Below are 18,924 nucleotides of genomic sequence, written 5' to 3'. Positions count from 1 at the left end.
GACGGGGCGGGGAGGCCGCGTGGGAGCGACGGAGCGGGGCCGGGTCGCGCAGCGATGGCGGTGGCGAATCTGCCGCTTCGAATCACAGACCCCGCTGCCGCCGCCCGGCCCCGCCCCAACCCGGCCCCCCCTGGCCCCCCTGGCCCCCCTCACCCCTTCGAGCCTCCCGGTCCCTCCGGACACCACGGTCCCCCAGGTTACCCCAATTTCCAAGGTTCTCCCGGTTCCCCCAGCCCGGCTACACACCCGCCGGTCCCTTCGCCCCCCTGGCCTCCCCCGCCCCACCGGTCTTCCTGTCGCCCTTGCTCTCCTCGTTCCCCCTGCCCCAGCACGGCAGCAGACCCGGTTGAGCAGTTTATTTACAGTCGGTAACGCAGTAGAGACCCGCCTCCCTCCGCCCCGGCACCCCCCGGCCGTGGGGCAGGGCATGAGGCAGGCCGGCCAGCCCGGGTTAGCAGAGGCGGAGGAGAGGGCACAGGCAGGAGCGAGGTGCAGGCAGGAATGGGGGGCAGGCAGGAGCAGGGCGAGGCCCCTGCCCCAAGGAGCAGCGGGACTGAGACCCTCGGCAGGCACTCAGGGTCAGCCTGCCCATGGGGCAGCCGCCAGGCTGCTCTCCCGGGACACACACACGCTTACACTGTGTCCCCCCGGCGCTGGCCCTGCCCGCACTGCCGCGGCTGAGGGACAGTCCCGCCTTGCTGCTGGACAGCACGCAGGAGGAAGGGGCAGCCGAGAATGTCCAGCCCTGTCGTCTCACTGCCAGAAGTGGGTCCCAGCCCTGTTTTGACCAACCATAGCAGCTGATTATCTCCCTAATGGGGCCACATCTCCATGGTTAAGCCCTGGCCACTGGCAGAAAAAAGGTGACATCTCCTCGCCCCACCAGCCTGTCCCATGGCTCATGGAAGAGCTACTCAGGATCTGCCCGGCGAGGCTTGATGTCACGGGTCTTCATGTAAGAGAGCAGCTGCTCGGGGATCTCAGCCAGCACGTCCTTGGCCAGGCGGGCCATGCTCAGCACCTGGTTGCCTGAGTCATCCACGTAATCCCGAAATGGCACAAACTTTGAGGGCAAGAAGTTTGCAGTCAGGTTGGAAACAACTCTTGCTGTGTGATTCAGCAAGGGGGACTGAGCATCTCTCACCCATGGCAGGTGGGATCCAGTGCCAGAGTTACCTGTACAATGTCCCTCTCGGCATATCGTCCCCGGGAAGACAACCGTACCTCATCACCGTCCAGCTCCTCCATGGCTGGGGATAACAGCTGGTGTCACCAAGCCTCGGTGGGCTGAACACCGGGGATGGAAACACCAGCCCTTTGGATGCCTTCGGCATCCCAGAGAAAGAGACGATGTTTCTATCCCTCTTCCCTGGTGTCCCCAAGTCCCAACTCACCCTCAAACTCAGCTGGACCTACTCCCACGATGATGATGGACATGGGCAGGGAGGACGCCTGTGGAGCAGAGGCAGGGTGTCAGCCAGGACAGTGCCCATGTAAGGTGAACTCAGAGCAACAAGGGTGTACTCACGGTGACGATGGCTTCCTTGGTCTGCAGCATGTCAGAGATGACACCGTCGGTGATGATGAGGAGAACGTGGTATTGTGAGCCATCGGTCACCTGGGCAGCTGTCCTATGGTGAAAAGGGATGGGGTCCCTCAAGCACCCCAGTGGTGTGGGGCAGTCAACCCTGCCGTGGGACAGATGGTATTTGGGAATGGCAAAGGGGACAAAGCCCCCGTGCTCACCCAGCCACCTGGTTGATGACGGGAGCAAAGTTGGTAGGACCATAGAGCTGGACGGTGCGCAGGCTTTGGAGGTAGGACTCCAGCACACCTTCAATGCCGGCACAGCTGGGGTTCTCCACATTGTTGTTCTGGGGACAGAGATGGGCACTTTGAGGGGACACTCCTGGTGTCCCCCAGGCTGTGGGATGCTGGGGCAGAACGTGGCCAGGGTGCTTCCCCTCCCCACCAAGTTGCTGTGGGCACCCCAAGACCAGCTCTGCCCCACAGCCAGGGGGGCTGGGTTCTGTCTCAGCCCTGTCCCACAGGGAGGGCGCACCAGAGGAAACTGGTGGGAGATCTTGCCGTCAGGTGGGACTTTGGCACCAAAGCCATAGGCAGGGAAGAGCTTGTCACTGTCGTAGTCCTGGATGATTTCCCCCACTGCCTTCAGTGCCAGGGCATAGGCGCTCAGCTGGTAGGGGCTCGCGTAGTGCAGCGAGGTGGGCTGTGATGGCAACCCTGCGGCACAGTGCCCATCGCACCTGCCCCGTGGCCAGCCCCACGGTGATGGGGACCCCCCCAGACACCAGGTACACTCACCATTGGAGGCCGTGAAGTCAATGGCAACAGTGAAATTCAGCTGTGTCCTTTAGGGGGAGAGCAAGGGAGGCTGCCAGCCCCATGGCACAGGGATACCATCTTCCAGCCCCATAGTGGCTTTTCCCTGCCCAGACCCATTGCCTGGGCCCCCCTTCCCCAGCCAGCACCCCACAGCCCCATGCCACTGTTCTGTCTACTTCCCAGCCCCACTGCTCCCGTGTCATCCCCAGGCTGAACCTTCACTGTCACTGCTGTCCTTGCCCCGAGACCCTCAGCCATGGGGGATCTCGAGGAGCCGGGGGGCTCCCGGCCCCCCACTCACCCGCCCCGTATGTAGTCAACAAAGGTGAACTCAGACTCAACGGAGAAGGAGAGCAGTGTCACCTGTAGGCACAGGGGATCAGATCTCGAGCCCCCCCAGGGCGGGGCTCCCAGTGTGTCCCAACTCGGCACACACAGCAGGTGGAGCAGCACCAGCCCCTGGAAGGCAGGAGGCCCAGGAACTCCCCAGCCCCACTCACGGTGCCAGAATTCACATATTTCTTCTTCTTGCATTTCTTCCTGGGATTCAGCACCTGCAGGCACAGGGGTGAGTCAGTTCCAGCATGGAGTGCACCCTGCCCTCACCCTGACCCACCACCCTACCTCATACACTGTGAATTGACTCTGTGCTCGAGAGAGCTCCCGGTAGCTGGTGGCAAATTCCCCAATGAAGTCGTGGCTGCAGGGGGAACGCAGGGTCAGTATGGCCAGGCACCTGGGTGAAAGGTGCCCTGGGAAGCTTCAGCAGCACCCTGATGTCCCTTCCCTCACCTCCCATCCCGGTCCCAGTCGTACACATCTATCTTCACCGTCCTGAAAGTGAAGGCACATAGTGGGTGAGCCACCAGCCAGGCTGGCACAGCCCCTCCAGCCTCTGATTTGGGGACACCCAGCCCCACAGCGCAATCCGCAGTGAGCACCCTGCCCACCAGCTTCCAGCACAGCCGCCCTGCCTGCCCAGCCTGCGGCTCTGCCAGGAGGGAGCAGGAAATTTGGGTCACGGTGGGGGCCCTGGAAAGGAGGGGGATGCCTTTATGTAATTTGGGTTGCAAAAGAGAAAAAAAACCAATCGGGACCCAGTTCTGAGCTGCCTGCCACTGCGGGGCCAAGCCCACAAAGAGCTGCTCATACCCTGCTCTGGCCCCATAGCTGCCCCGTCCCTGTCCCCATCCCCATCCCCATTCCTGTACCGGTCGTAGTCACCATTGCAGAGGGCGCGCACAGGGATGGTGAAGGGCTGCCACACCGGGTTGAGTGTGTTCTTCACTACCTCTGTCTTATGGCAGATCGTAAAGCTGGGGGGGCAGGGCAGGGTTGGGCCATGCCGTCTGGTGACATTGGCACCCTGTCTGCCCCACTGGGTCCCTGTGCTCACGTGCCATCCTCATTGCTACGATAGAAGACGAGGAAAGGATCGGATTTTCCAAAGAAGTCCTTCTTATCCAGCTTGTTGGCACACAGCTGCATCGTGACGATGTCCTGGGGACAGGGACTGTCACTGCCAGCCACCTCCTCATCCCTGGCACCAGCAGCTTCTGTACTGACGGACCATGCAGCCCTCTCCACACTGCAGCCAGGACACAGGGACTCACCCGGCAGTTGCTCAGCTCCTCGGCCAGCAGCAGGATAGTCCCACACCGCTTCCCTGGGACACCCCTGGAACCGGAGACACACAGTCAGCTTGAGGACAAGGAGGACAGTTCAGGGGCAAGAGGTGAGGTCAGGTTGGTTCAGGGGCTTCTGTCCCACAGATGGTGGTGCTTGGCAGTGTGGCCAGAATCTCCAGCACAGGACATGCAGGGAGAGGTCCAGTGGGGCAGGTGGTGGAGACACAATGTGGTACCCTCCCACCTCACCTCACCACAGGGTGTGACTCACGTTAGGGGTCTCTCCAGGCGTCCACGCTGGGACCCAATCACCTCTCCCAGTGCCACAAATGCCTGCCCCAGGAAGTCCTGTGCCCCAAGCAAAACACTGTGAGACCCTGTAGGGCTGTTGCCCCAGTCCCCTCCCACCCACACCCACCACTTTCTCTCCCAGTGCACCCATGGGACCTGCCACCAACTTGACTCTGGGCCACCCCAAGTTTCCTGAACCTACAGGTGACCCAAGAACCATGTCACAGCCCAGGACTCATTGTGCATCCCCAGGACTATCCCAGGTGCCTGCTCCATGTACCTTACACTCATTCTGTGCCCCCAGGGCCAGCCCACATCCCTGGACCCATCCTGTGTCCCCCCCACCCCTCCAAACTGCCCTACATGCACTGACCTGTCTTGGACCCCTTGGGCCACACTAGACCCATCCTACCTCTCAAAAGCCAACCCTATGGAGTGTCCTGGCCCCATCGTGCCCCACCAGGCATTCCCATGAGGGCTGGGTTCCCAGGCCAGAGCAGGGGCTGGTGTGTGGCAGGCACCTACCTTCTGCCAGTCCCCATGGGGCACGGAGAGATGAAGAGCAGGTTAGAGCCCTCTGAGGGACTCTTGTCCCCCCCCGACAGCACCCACACAGGGCACAGCCTCGGGGTGTCCCGCCATGGTGTCACGCCGGGGTGTCACTTCACGTCCCCCCGGCACAGGCTGTGCTCACCTGCTTTAAAGCGGAGCAGCTCTTGGAGTCCACGTTGTAGCTGGTGTGGGAGAGCAGAGCCCTGAGCTGGTGCCTGCGGTGATGCTCCAGCACACAGCCCTGCTTCCCCACCCATCTGGGCTATCCAATACTGTATTCTTGTTTATTATCCTTTTTTATTACTGACTCGGTGCTTTGTTCCACCCTCAGTGGGGCCAAGCCCTTCCCAGCCACCTAACTCACACATCGAAGCGGAGGTTTTGCTTCTCCTCGAAGTAGTAGTCGAGGACAAACTTGCGGACAAAGTCGGGGTTCAGGGTGTTGTCGATCACCTCGGTGCGTCCGAACTGCAGGGAGAGGGGTGAGGGTGGCCCCCCGCAGGACCCATCCCCATTGCAGCTGCCTCGGCGCTAATCCCGGTGGGGGATTAGCGCTGCTGGCGGGGCCGGATCATTAGCGTGGACACGGGTGGCCATATGGGCCCGTTTAACCCAGCCGGGGATTAGCCAGGAGAGGGGGCCACACTCACCTCCTTCCACTCGCTGCTTCCCGAGACCTGCACAAAGAGGACCACCACTGCGGAGAGAGGAGCAGAGCCAGGCTGCCGTGCCGTGTTCTGTGCCGTGCCGTGCTCCCTGCCCGGCTCCGCCACCCACCTGGGTCGGACTTGGAGAAGGTGTCCATGTCCAGCAGGTTCCTGAGGGCAGAGCCAGGTGTGAGCCACCCTGAGCACCACTCACCTGGCCCAGCAACGGGTCCCATGTCTATCCCCCTGATCCCAGGTCAGCACGGTGCCAGAAGGCCGTGCTGGCACCCAGGGATAAAAGCACCGGCATTCCCAAGGAGACACGCTGGCTCCTGTGCAAGGTTCGGTGGGGCAGCAGGGCGAGCGGCGAGCAGCGTCTCCAGCGCTGATGATGATTGAACATGACAGGGAACCCATTTACAGGATGAAACCTTCCCCGGTGCCGCCGGCTCCGGCTGAGTGCCCGCCGCGCCCCGGCAGCAGGAGCTTGGCTAATGGCAGGGCGCAGAAGTGAGAAGAAAGGAGACACTTGGAGCAGGGGCTGAGCAGCCAGTGGGCATCCCCCGACACACCTACCGGCAGAGGGATTGATCGTCGTCCTGTGCGCGGTGTGACACCGGATAGTGCCGGGGGATGCTACCGGCTCTGCTGGGATACTTCCCGCACCCCCGGGGCGGCAGCACAGGGTGGGCTGGGGCACGGCCGGCGGCTGCATAGCTAAGCCAGCTCCCCTGGCCCCAGCACGCAGTGGAGAGACCCCACCCTGCTCTGGTCTGGGTCCTGGGGCTGCGAAGCCGTAGGCTGCCCTTGCCATGGGCTGTCTCCAGGTGTGACACCGGTCCCTGTCTGGAGCTGCCCGGCCCCGCGGCCCCACAGTCCCTCTGCCTGCTGTCCGGGAAGCTGGCAGCGGGGGCTAGGGCTCAGCAGCGGGGAGAGGGCACGACAGCCCCCGGCCCGGCCCAGAGTTTGCTTAGCTCGCGACGTGCTGGAAATACCCACCCGGGTGGGAGCGCTCCGTGCCACAGGACCCACGGCAGGGGGACGCTACCCCCCAGCAGGGCGCTGGTGCCTGTCCCCGCGAGAGAGACCCCGGCCGCGAGCGGCGGTGCCTCCGACGGGCTATATTTAGACCGGCTCAGCCACCGCCGCTTGACCGGCGGACCCCGGCCAGAAGCTGGGGCACAGAGCAGCCCCACTCCCGCAGTCCCCATCCCGCTGCCACGTTCCCGGTCCCGTTGCCTCGCACCGAGCTCGCCGAGTCGGGCAGCCGTTCGCCCCAGTGCCGGCACCCTGCGCCCGGCCGGCATCACCCACCTCCCACAAGCATCGCCCCTCGAGGGGCCGTCCCGCGCCCCGGCCCCGGGTGAGGGCATCGGGTCGCTTCACGCAGCCATGCCCGATGACAGCATCCCATGGGACCCCAGGAAAGGGACGGGACGGGTAGCAGCGGGACGCCGGGCATACGCCCCGGCACCGAGAGCCACCCGGGGAGAGAGAAGGACGCGCAGCTCGCAACGTCTCGAGCCAGGGGCTGAGCGGCGGGCAGCGGGACGCCGCGACCAGCCCCGCAGCGCATCCCGGTGCGTTTCGCACCCACCCGCGCCCACGGACTAGCCGCCGCCCTCCCGCTCCCTCGCCCGGCTCACCGGCAGGACACGGTGAGCTCCACCTTGGTGCCCGGCACGCTGCCGGCCGCCGGCTCCAGCGCTCCCGGAGCCGCCATCCCCGCCCGGGTGCCGCCGATGCTCCGCGCCGCCTCCTCCCGCGCCGCCGAGGAGGCGCGCCCGGGGGCGGGTACGGCACGGGCACGGCGCGGCACACGCACGGCTCAGCACAGCTCTAGCACGACGGCCCGTCCCTGCCGGCAGCGGGGCCACCAACCCGGGCACCAGAGCGTTCGGCTCCTGGGGATCGGCTCCACCGGAACGTCCCACCCGCGATTCCCAGCCAGGGGCAGAGGGGGCTCAGCCCCCAGCCCGCCCCGCCGGGGGCTTCCTCCCGGGTTCGGCTCGGTGTTATTTCGGTGCCGACGCTCGTGAAGAGTGGGCCGGGCTATTTATAGCGAGTGGCGCCCCCGGCAGCGCGGCTCCCCCGCGCCGCCCCCCCCAGGCCCCGCTGCCCCCGCCCGCAGCCCAGAGAGGAGGCAGGAGAGGGCACAGCTCGGGTCATTTACTGCAGAGACTCGCCGGAGACCCCGCACCCCCCAGCCCCAAGCAGGGGGCGCTGGTGGCGGGCGCTGGGTGCAGCAGGTGCCCGCACCAAGAGGGTCCCAGGACTCTGCTGGGGGACGCGCCAGCCCCAGTTTTCCAGGCAGCGGTCTGGGAACGCCGTGTTCAGAGGGTGCTGCTGCCTCTCAGTCCCACGCCCCGCACGAACTGCTCGAGGAGGCCACCGATGGCCCCTGAGGGGCTGGGCGGCACGGCCTTTAGGCCGATGGTCCGGCTGTAGCATGCCAGAAAGGCAGAACGCACTTCCTCCAGACGGGACTCACGGTCACTCGCTGACACCAGTCTAGGAGAGAGAAGGGGAGGTCAGTGACTGCAATCATCCCTCTCCACACCCCAGCCTCTCACTCCTATAACATAGGGCTGCAGTGGCTAAGGCAGTGCAAGCTACCAAAGGCTTTGTCCACAGTGCCAGTGGCAGCTGGCACCACTGCCTCCTCATCCAACCCACGGAGCCGCTTGCAGCCTGTCTCCTGCTCCGCACGGAGTTTCCTCCTTCAAACACTGTCCCCTGTTTCTCCCACCACCATGGTGCTCCTAAGGCTGCAGTTCATAAACACAGTGGTGCTTTGGCCAAGTGGGTGCTGACATGAGTCCCTGCGCCACCTCCATCCCCTCCTCACACAGATGAAGCTTGTCCACATGTGCTGTGCCCAGTCGCTTCCAACCTATTTGCAACCATCCCTCATTTGCAGCAGCCCCAGCCTCGTGTGCTTGTGCCAGCACAGACAGCTCTGTGCAAGGGAGGGATGAGAGGGAGCAGACAAGGTGACAAAAGCCCCAAGGAACACTCTAGCCATAGGAAGAGGAGAGCTGAGCAGTGCTTTACTTCTGCTCCCCAGCATGGCTGCTCTTGGCAAACAGGAGCAGACTAGGGCATGACTTCCCATGGGACCTGCTTTCCTCTCCTGCTGATCTACACACCTAGTTAGGGACAGGGGCAAAACAGCAGAAGGAAGGCGAGACATCAGCCGAGGGAGCAGGGGAAAGCAACACTGGGTCCCAGAGGCAGCTGTTCCAAGCTCTCCAGCCTAAAACAATTCTTGCTGTGCTGCCTCTGCAACATGCCAGTGGTTCCCAGAGAGATTAAGACATTCCTCAAAGGTCACTCCAAGGGCACAGTGCGAACCTTCCCCATAAAAAATTCTCTTTAATCTTCCAGTGCCTGGGCTGGCTATAAATTGGCACAGCTCATCTGAATGGAAGTGTTAACCACCCACAGCCAACAGCTTCGGTCCGGAAACAGCAGCAAGAGGATATGGTGGGAGGCCTATAAACAGCAAGCGATGCCGAGGCAGCCAACCAGGCCGCTGTTTACTGTGTCTGATAATAAAAGAAGCCAGAGGGCAAAAAAAGGCAACAACATATCTAAACACATTAGTGATACTTTTTGGCAACCTAATTAGGATGTGGAACTCGCAAACCTGCTAGCATTTAAAATAAACTCCGTGAAGGCAGGACTTACTTGCACCCGAGTACAGCGATCTCAGATGTCACACGCAGAGGTAAGCGAGGGTGTGCAGCAGTTAGGTCCCATGTCTTGTGGCTCTCACGCCTCTTTACGGGGCAGATTTTGCATCTGGGTTTTTCGGTTTGTTCATGGAGTGAGACACTCCAAGGCACAGGGTCAAGTAGCCAGCCACTGCCCCACACCAAGCCCTGCAGACTGGCTGCAGCATTTCACCCTGAACTGTTCACCGCGGAGGCAGGTCGCGCTTCCTTGCCAAATCCACGGCACTCTGCCCCGCTACACTTCCTACAGCCTGCCCGCTTGCCTGCAGCTTGGGGTGCGGGAGGAGAGGAGGCTGTCAAAACCCCAGCTCGAAGTAAACCCTGACAAGCCCCACACAAGCACAAGAAGTAGGCTGTGAAAAGCATACCTTCATCGAGCTGCTGCCAGTGAAGATGCAAAGTGGGAACTTAAATGGAATTAAAAAAAAATAAAATCATACTGTGTCGGGCTGCAAAAACTGGGATAAAACCACAATGGAGTCCTGAGCAAACAGGGGTGATGCAGAGCAGAGAGAGGATGGAGGCTCTGGGTTAAGCTCAATAGAACACTGCCGGGAACTTTCCATCCTTTCAATGCAATGTCTGGTTCCAGCCCCTTCAGTTGAGCAGTCCCCAGCTCCCAAGCAACCCACAGCTTTAGTGAATACCTGAACAGGGCACAGCACCCAGAGGAGAAACACCACCACTGTTCTCCTCCTTTGAATTCACTGCCCCAAGCAGTCACTCTACAAACTGCATAAGCATATCAACTTTGATTCACGTTTCTCTACTGAATTCCCACTTCTGACATCAGATCCAGCTCCAAGGGCAGCAACAACTTGCTGGTGATCAGCAGTGACCAAGCACAGCCAGGCTCATGACACAGTAAAGCAGTCACTATTCATAGATGCCCATCCTTCAGTCCCTTCTCCCTTGCCCATCTCCAAACTACTGCAGGAGCAGCTCAGTGTGTCCTCAGGAAAGAAGAACAAATCCTGGCCAGGCCATGAGGCCATGTCCGACAACTCTTGCAATGTTTTGATCTGGCAATTCATGGATCTTGTAGCTTCAGTGTAACCTGAAGGCAGCTGCTCTGCTCAGCAGCACAGCACGCAGCCACACGAGACAGAGCCAGGGCAGGCAGCCTGTCTCACAGGAGCCACATGTCGTCATGTTGCTCGCCCTCTGCCTCCAAAGCACGTACTCAGCTCTCAGTAAGGGACCGAGCATCTGGCAGCACAGCTCTAGTATTGCTCGTTAGCAGCAGCCCCTGATCTGCCATTTCAGTTTCTTGATGGAGAGTTTGCAGCCTGAAGGCACAAACCAAGGTTCTCCCCTAACAGCAATTAAAGCACATCTCCAGTCTTTCAAGTTTCCAGAGGTGGGTTTCTATTTGGGGAGGAACATTTGTCTCCCAGCTGTCTCACATGGCAGAATGTGGCAGGACACAGGCTCTCTGTAGCTCTGCACTGGCCAGGAAGCACAGCACCTGCAAATGATGCTGCACAAGGCCAGACAAAATTTGGGTTACAGAAGGAAAGTCCTTCTCTTACTCCAGCAAGGATCTGACCCCAGTGGGGAGATGTAGGTGAGCAAAATCGAAAAGCAAGAAATCTGGGTTACCAGTCCTGTCCTGGCAAACTTGAATCCTCAACTGCACTCAATTATGCCCAAATTCAGCATCTTTGAGGAAGAGAGAAAAACCTCTTCTTCCTACAGTAAGCAAAGAGCTCCCCCGTCATTAGGCAGAGAAAATGCCATTCTCTTTTTGTGTTCAGCATACGCAAAGAGTGCTCAAAGAGGGACTGAGTTTGTGGATAGAAAACATCAAGGCAGAGAAGTTGGAACCGTTTGTTATGGGCTCCCAGGCTTCTCTGAAAGTGCCACAGTGATAAAGTTGCAGTGCTCGCAGGCAGCCAAGAGACCCAAGGAGAGATCCTGCATTTGAGACACTTACAGGCAAGTGCTAGAGAACTCATCCGGGAAGCTGCAAGGGAGAGAGGCGTCTGCGTTCAGGATTGCCTGCTCCCGAATACTGCCACACCCTGTCACCATCTGCCAGCTGCCAAAGTCTGTGGAAACGGAAGATCCGGGCAGAGAATGGTCCGCCGATCTGGGGCAGAGAGAGAGGGAGACGGCGCGATCAGTCAGATCATCCAGCCACACGCTCTTCGCTGGTGCTACTGCCAGGGACCTGCCGGGCAGATGGCCAGCAGCGCCTGTGCCAGCTCTGTTGACACTCAGGGACCAGGGTGCAACATGCAGCTCAGGCTGGGCCCTAGACCAAGCTTTTCCTTTGAAAATGAAGGGAGAGTCAAGCTGGCTGGGGCCAATAAAGCAGCAGGAGCACACCAGGAGCTGGACTGAAGAGAGCCAGCACAAAGCAGATGGCCATGCAGAACTGAGAAACCCATTAGTGAGATGGAACAGCACATCCCGCCCTGAATCCTTCACAGATGTGAAAGCTGTGCCATACAAGGGACATCCCCCTGTTGCTTGTTGTAGCTGTTAGCACTTCCCAGGGCAGCAGGGCAAGTCAAGGTTGGGGCTTAGTTAGTGCTGGGAAAGACTTACAGATCATTGTTCTGGCAGAAGTTAGAAAGCAGATCGCTTGTGAGCCATTACCACCAGATCTGAAGAGAGCCAATGCTCAAGGCGTACCCGGGAACCTACCCCCAGCACCTGAACATCTCTTCATTTCTGCGTTAAAGAAAGGGCTGTGCCAGAAATGAGGTGACAATACATCTTTAGGACAGGCTAAATAGCCAAGGAAGGATAATTATTTGATACATGCAATCTCCCATCAGGAAAGAAAGAAGCATGAAACATGGTTAAGTGAATCTGAGAAGTCCCTCCAAAATCTCAGAGAAGAGGGTACAATCACTTGAGACAAACCCAGAGCTCTTGGCTTCCAAGGGAGCAAGCAATTATTAAGCCTTGCTGCACAGCAGAGTGTACATAGCTGGAAGCACAGCCTGTGGCAGAGCTGCTCAATTACACACTACCGAGATCTTCTGGATAATTTATCTGAGTTCTGCTGGGCAGAGAGCAGTGCTCCAGCTCCAGCTCTGCTGGGCCAGGTACTTGCACGCTGTCTTCGCAGCTAAGAATAGCAGTGGCGCACTGCAGCTGCTCCCCAAGGGACCAGGAGAAGAGCCAGAAAGACAGGCTCTCCCACAGCAAGAAGGACCTGAGCTAGACTGGAAGGCAAGGGTGGGAAGAGATGCACAGCAGGAAACCTATTTGCAATCTCGATCTAATTCCAGGCCTGCCATTTAATTAGTCTGATCAATACAGCCAAGTTTGAGCAGTGTGAAATGTGGTCCTGAGTTGGCTGTGCACAGAAGAGGAGTCACACAGTTCTCTGCATATCAGCTTCCCATCATGGCTGCGGTTTGGGGGTAGTACCCCTGGTCTGGCAGCTCAGGCTCTGAAAGGGCATGACAGCAGAAATCAGGGAAAGCAGACCTTCACCTGTCTCAGATCTTGTTCTCTGGCTGCTCAATGAACGAAGCAGTGAGGATCAGAGTAATGGGAGAACCCCGTCTTGCAAAATGGTGCTTTTCCTGGGGTACATAATGCCAAAGTAAGAATGAGGGCACTTCACTGAAAGCAAAAGCGAAGCATATACTGTTAGAAAGACCTTCAGGAGATCAGACAGGGATAACCTTCCCTGGAAAGCAAGGAATTTGTAAGGGAAGGGGAGCAGCTGTTCAGTGACATCTACTTCTCTCCATGCCTTTGGAAGATAAAAGTGGAGGAAGTCAGTGTGAAGGAAAGCAGGCAGAGTGTTTGGGCCCACAGCACAGTGCCATGATGGAAGCATAGAGGGAACAGTGCAGGATGCCAGGGACAAGCATGGAGGAATGCTGCTTCAGTGCAGGGTGAAGAGGAAGATGTCACCTCCCTGAGGGCACAGCACAGACAGACAGACAGGAAAAATAGGAGTGTCACACATAGTGACAAGAAATTGAGCTAAAGGAGTAAAGAGATCTGTAGGCAATAGGCTCAGGCTGAAAGTAGGCAGAGACAGGATTCTGCCAGAGAAAGTAATGAGCTGCTGAACAGAGGACAGGTTTGTGGCCAGATAGAAACAAAGGTTTTGGAGAGGGCAAGCACGAAAGGTAGAGGAGGGCCTGGACTACAGCAGGATCTCCAGGTGAAGAGTTCTGAGAGCAGAGTTTTGCAGCTCTTGCAAAGGGAGAGTAATATCTGGAGCCTGCTCAGGAGACTCTGCCAGCATGGCAAACCATGATCCATGGCATCAGGGACAGCAAAAATGTCCCTCTGCCCAGTACCATCAACCACACCAGTCAGATAAATCTGTGCTAAAGAAGGTGAACAGAAAATGATTTTTTGCTTTGGGTGTATGGCCCCAGCTTCCAGCTGCTGGTCCCCTTCCATGGTTGTCAGCTAAGATTACACTGATCTTACACCACCCCTTGGAGGTGGATCAAGTTATCTCTTCAATTCTGCCATGCACAGGCTGATAAAAGCACTGTGCATCTCCTGCAAGACTGATTCAGTGACTCTCTAGTCCTCCGGCCCTTCCTGGGGTCCTCAACCCTGTCAAGCAGCTGTGCAAACTTAGTAAGGTTTCATCTAATGCAACAACACTGGGCTCTAGGAGTTCAAGGCAGTCACTTCTGTGTCTTGCCTCCAGCCATAAGAATAAACACTTGTTGATTAATTGAATAAACAGAGTGACTCTGCAATGAGTCTAGGTAATTTCTTTCCTGGCCCAGAGATCTGAGCCTGGCCAGTAGAACTAAGATATTGTGGCAGACGTTCCCCTCTGTCCCCAAAGCCTTCTCAAGGCAGGCTCCTGAGGAAACATCACAATCAATAAGCATCTTGAAAAGCCTCAGGAGACAGCAGGGGTGAAGCTTGGGAAGACACAGCATGGGAAATTTTGTGTTCGTACTGCAAGGGCAGCAGAGCTTCTTAAAAGTTGAGCTTGGCTCGAGACCAAGACTAGATGTCTGGGGTGACTGTACCCCAATGCAATCCAGTCAGTGCTAGAGGTGAAAGTCTTCCTGTAACTTCTACCCTGAATACTTCCTGTAAAGTCTTACTGCAGAGGCCCCAAAAGAGCTTCAGTGAGGCCCTTGGAACAAGCTGGAACTGCTGGGACACCAGAAGCAGTTCCCAAGTCTTTAAGAACAGCATGCCTGCAATATGTGACAGCCATGCCAGAGGACGGCTGGGAGCGAGGGCAGCGCGGAGTTTTGGGAAGCAGCCGGACAACAACAGCAAAGCTGACAAGGTTAGTGGAGATGAGACACAGCCAGTCTTCAAGTCGTTGTCTCTGCCACAGACAGAAATGGCAGACAGAAAAAGAATCAAAGTGAGCTTCACACACCCACCTCTTCAGGTTCACGAGTGGGAAGAAACTCCCTCAAAAGTGCAAGATTAACTAAATTAGATTAGCAAAACAGAGATGAGCTGCAAGCTGTTCCTTCACACAAGAAGGGACCTCTCACAGGCCATAAACTGGCAGCTCCTAACCTGGAATAGTTCCTTTTAATTAGGTCAGTGCTTCCCATGCAACATGCTGCACAAGACAGAGTATTTCAGAGCACATGGACACTCACTTGCCTGCCAGAGAAGAGTCAATACTGGAGACAGAGCAACAGTCAGGGATCCTTCCCTTTCTTAATACGTAACTGAGATGAGTGCCAAGTGCTAACAGCTAGGCTCCCATCCTGTCCCTGCTCACCTGATGTATTTCCACACACCTAGGACTATTTGGGAAGCAGCTCATTTGCCAGCATATGCTCTTCCCTCAAACCAAAGCATTAAGTAGGTTCTGTATGTACAAGCAGACTGTGGCAACCTGGAGTAAAGGGCAGCCCTTCCCACCTTAGCGTGGGAAATGTTGGCAAGCAGTATGGCACCCTGCCAAGAACTGTGAGCCCTGGCTGAATCCCAGACACTTATCTACAGGCTGGGATAGTGCCCGAGCAGCCTGTTCTCTGTCAGCACCGTTTCTGATTGCAGCACGTAGTCATGTGCCAGCCAGCAAGCCCATTTTGTGGCATGGTCATGCAATAATTCCAGAAATCGTTCCTGTAAACAGCTCCTCTCCTGCTATGGTCACTACCCCAAGCTGTCACATTGCAGGTGCCCCTTCTGAGTGAGGTGGCTGTAAGGAGCAAGATCCACAGTGCACACACACTGTTCTCACTACCGACAAAACACCCGAAGCCAAGGGGCAGCAGCTTCTCTGTTGCACTCTGCTCTCACTATGCTCCCTTCTAGACCTACAGCTGAGCCAGCTGAAGCCCTTAAGTAAGGGAGTTCTCTGTGACTGCTGGTCAAAGCAAATAGTCTGCACTTTAACTCCTCCAGATCTTGACTCTCTAGATCACAGTACTTTGGGTTTTATTTAATTGACTTAGCAAAAGCACATTCAACCAAAGATTATCTAGCTGCTAATCCATATTAGTGCTATGTAGACACACACTAAATCCATGACACAGATACAGAATTTTTCTGCAGTGTCATGGGACGCTTAGACCGCTAGTGTCAAATGCAAATACAGGAAAAGGTTTGCAAACTGCAACCCCGTTGCATGCAGGGGGTTCAATCTGAGGGACGTTGACTGCCATACTCAGAGCTCTCTGTAGAACAAGCAGCACCTTGTCCCACTCTGCAAATAGTCTGCAATATCCTCCTGTGTGTTTGTCCTCCGCAGATGTGATTTTACCATCACGTTGGAATAAGCTAGAAAGACTGACAGGAATTGCCTTTGTATTGTTTCGCCTAACAAGAACCATCCTGGGGTTTACAGGTACCCAGGACCTCTGGATCAGAGCAAGATTCACAAGATGAGCTGGTAATGTGACAGCAGCAGCCTGTTGACGTTGCCTGGCCAGCAGAGGGGCTTGGCTCCTCCTGTCTGACTGAGCATTTGTGACCCACCCCCCTTCTTTTAGAACAGCCCAGTTCCCCACTCCCAGGCCCTGCTCATGTCTCCTGCTGACTTGCCTTTCTGTTCCCTCCAGAGCTCCCGTGCCTGCCAGCACCTGGACTGGGCTGTAGACCTGAACTACCTGAAGGATACCTGCTGGCGTTTTACAAGCAACCATTTTAACCACTGCAGCAGCAGTTGAGAAAAGTGTTTTGTTGCTATGGCCACACAAACAGAGGATTAGGAAGTCAAGTACAGCAGTTTCTTCACCTCAAGAGCCTTGGGTGTTGACCTGCCAGCAGCACTGCAGGAATGAAGGTATTTTTGGCATCCTGATCAGCCTCTGTGCTCCTGCTCTTCCATCTTAGTACCGCAATTTTTCAAGAGGCGAAGAGACAGAATTTAGCTCTTCCTTCCATCACAGCCCTCCACCCAAAATGGGACTCATTGTTTCCTTCAGGGTAGAAAATGGTGGCTGAAGATACTGTGTTATCTACCAGACCAATTCAGACTACCACAGTTGACGCAGGGGGACCAAAGGCCAAGTGGAGTGACAGAACCTCTTTCAGGAGAAAATATACCATGCTTAGAACCCAGAAACTGCAACCCATGACAGTGTCTAAAAAGGCAACCCTAACGCTCACTGTGGTGCTCTTCCGCCTACTCCTGTTTCTCCTCGTTGCCCTTGCAGAGCAGTCTGGCTGAAGCATTACAAGCTGCTTCTTCCTGAGCACTGCTGCAAGCTTGCTACCAGCAAGAACTGAACAGCCTGTCAGGCCTTGGGAATGGCATGGGACCACACACAGGAATTGTGGCACTACCACTGTGAACAAAGTAACTCCCAAGACAAGCTGTTTTCTTTCCAGTATTTTCTTCTCTTCTTGGGAGATTCTTTTCATCTTACAGAAAATGCAGAGGTGGGCCCCAGCAACTATTCAAACCCCTCCTATTGATGTCTCTCCCTGGGGAAAACAGTTAGCATCATTTATGAAAACTGTCAGACACTGGGGGTTTTCTCTGGAATTGAGAGACACTTTTTAAGAAAGTCTTATAAATTTTCAATGCTTTACTTGTTTGTCATCTTATTTTCCATACAATGAGAGAGTACTCAGATTTGGCTGGTGGCTGATTCAGAATCACTAGAAAAAGACTCACCAGAAAACCTGCAGAGGCTACACAAGCATTTGAAGCTGTTAACAGCAACCTCTTATCTCAGAGTCTCTTTATTCCATGTTGGCCTAAACACACGGTGTTTGCTCCACAGGCTCTGTTCTTTCTTCCCTAGGCCAGCTCACCGCTCGACTCTGCCCTATCGCAGTGTCAGACTCCAGAAGGGTGCCTTTGTTATGGCGTGAGATCAGGCTCAGGTCCAGGGTCCCCATTCCCCAGCAGGAACACACAGCCTTCCAGGCAGAATCCTTTGTGCTGGCACAGCGCTCGCAGCTTGCTCCCAGCAGATTCCTACCTCTGCCTGCCACCAGCACCCAGTTTTTTCCACCCTGCATCATCAGGAGGGTCAGCAGGTGAAAAGGCGGACAGGATAGATGCAGAGGCCTGCTTCGTTTGAAAAGCTTCCTTCCCCAAACACCATGGCCATTTCAAATCCTGGTGGATGCGTTAGGCAGAGAAAGTGCCGAGAGCTGCAAGCATGCAGGATACAGAGATGCCAGAGCTCAGAGTTGAAGCATGCACTGAGGACAGGCATAAGACAGCTGGCTGTTATCAGCACAGTTCCTCACTCTTCTAGGGGCTCAGGCAGGAGTGTCTAACAGCCAGCACTTCACATAAAGTCAGACTAGAGAGGAACAGGCCTCCCAAGGTTTGTCCATAGATACAAACACTGGTGCTCCAGTGTTTCCAGAGCCCTGCACTCCCTTTACCAGACACTCACTTTGCTGAGAAATGCCCTGTTCCGTCCCATCTCACCTGGATCTGGGCACTTCTAGTGGGCTGCTTCCAATCCTCAGGAAGTTATCAGAATGGGTTGATGAGGAGGAGCTGGAGGACTTGACTTCAACCGTCCCTGTGGAAGGCAGCCTGTCTTCAGACTGCTGTGCTCTGCTCCAGAGCACGGCCTGCGGTGATGATGCACAGCTCTTCCTCCTGAGGGACAGAGGATGTGGGTGAGAAAGCTGACTTTTCTATGTACTCCAGCTAGGAAGCCTTTCACCAGGCTGGAGTTTAGCCCAGCAGCTACAAGCTCTTGTTTCCACTGAAGCCGCCCTCCTCCCTCCCAAGGAACCATGAGTCACGGGTAAACGCTCAGGGAGGGGGTACACTGAGCGCAGCCCATCTCAGCCCATTCCTTTATAGACCACCATCCACGTGACCAGGAAATCAGAGACGGGAGAATGCATCAGCCCACACACACACAGCGATTGCTTTGTTTAGTCTAGCAGCAAAAATGCCTTGAGCAAGGGGCCTCCCAGCAGGGAAAGACCATTTCAATCTGCTCGAACTCCACAGTGCGTCTCAGCCCAGGTGGGCGTTCCTGTGCTCCGAGGGCGACAGGGACACACCACCAGTGTTATTTTCCCTTTTAGCAATTCCCTTTGGACACCACTGACCACACTTCTGACCATGTGCTTACAGCTGACAGTCACTCCAGATGTAGGTACACTTCAGCTTTCTCTCTGTCTATGCTGACAGCCCAAACTGCTCTGGCTTATTTCCTAGCCAGCACACTCAGACTCAGTCATGATTCACTGTCCATTGCTGCATCAAGCCTTAGCTCACAGTACCATCCAACTACACGCCAATCAAGTACACATTTGGGACTAATTCACATCACTGCTGCTCCATGTTCAGAAGATTTTCCTTCTTATGCCAGT

At 56.4% G+C, this 18,924-nt stretch overlaps 2 protein-coding genes across 4 annotated transcripts in view; both read right to left on the bottom strand.

The window, feature by feature from the left end:
• Positions 1-358: 358 nt before the first annotated feature.
• CPNE9 (copine family member 9) lies at positions 359-7,215 on the bottom strand. Its single transcript, XM_040076799.2, has 21 exons — positions 7,111-7,215; positions 5,595-5,635; positions 5,468-5,514; positions 5,182-5,285; positions 4,960-4,999; positions 4,791-4,793; positions 4,246-4,322; positions 3,960-4,023; positions 3,743-3,846; positions 3,558-3,662; positions 3,139-3,180; positions 2,971-3,046; positions 2,847-2,900; positions 2,648-2,709; positions 2,326-2,372; positions 2,063-2,244; positions 1,747-1,874; positions 1,529-1,631; positions 1,395-1,452; positions 1,177-1,250; positions 359-1,063 (listed from the first exon to the last, which is right to left on the bottom strand). Exons 1-21 carry the CDS (start codon positions 7,185-7,187, stop codon positions 911-913), a joined length of 1,641 nt encoding a protein of 546 aa, XP_039932733.1. The 5' UTR covers positions 7,188-7,215; the 3' UTR covers positions 359-910.
• Positions 7,216-7,613: 398 nt separating this feature from the next.
• MTMR14 (myotubularin related protein 14) overlaps positions 7,614-18,924 on the bottom strand; it is a 31,171-nt gene continuing 19,860 nt past the window's right edge. Inside the window, exons 17-19 of one of the 3 annotated variants that reach the window (XM_040076471.2) lie at positions 18,020-18,196; positions 11,138-11,293; positions 7,614-7,975 (exon numbers count right to left, since the gene is read on the bottom strand). In XM_040076471.2, the coding sequence (XP_039932405.1) occupies positions 7,798-7,975; positions 11,138-11,293; positions 18,020-18,196 (511 nt within the window). In that variant the 3' untranslated portion in view covers positions 7,614-7,797. Of the gene's footprint in view, positions 7,976-11,137; positions 11,294-17,139; positions 17,734-18,019; positions 18,197-18,924 lie in introns of those variants that run through there. The other 2 variants (XM_040076472.2, XM_040076473.2) reach the window with 2 other exon arrangements.

This window comes from Hirundo rustica, chromosome 12 (assembly GCF_015227805.2).
Source record: "Hirundo rustica isolate bHirRus1 chromosome 12, bHirRus1.pri.v3, whole genome shotgun sequence".
Taxonomy (NCBI): Eukaryota; Metazoa; Chordata; class Aves; order Passeriformes; family Hirundinidae; genus Hirundo; species Hirundo rustica.
This window is presented reverse-complemented; position numbering and strand designations above follow the sequence as displayed.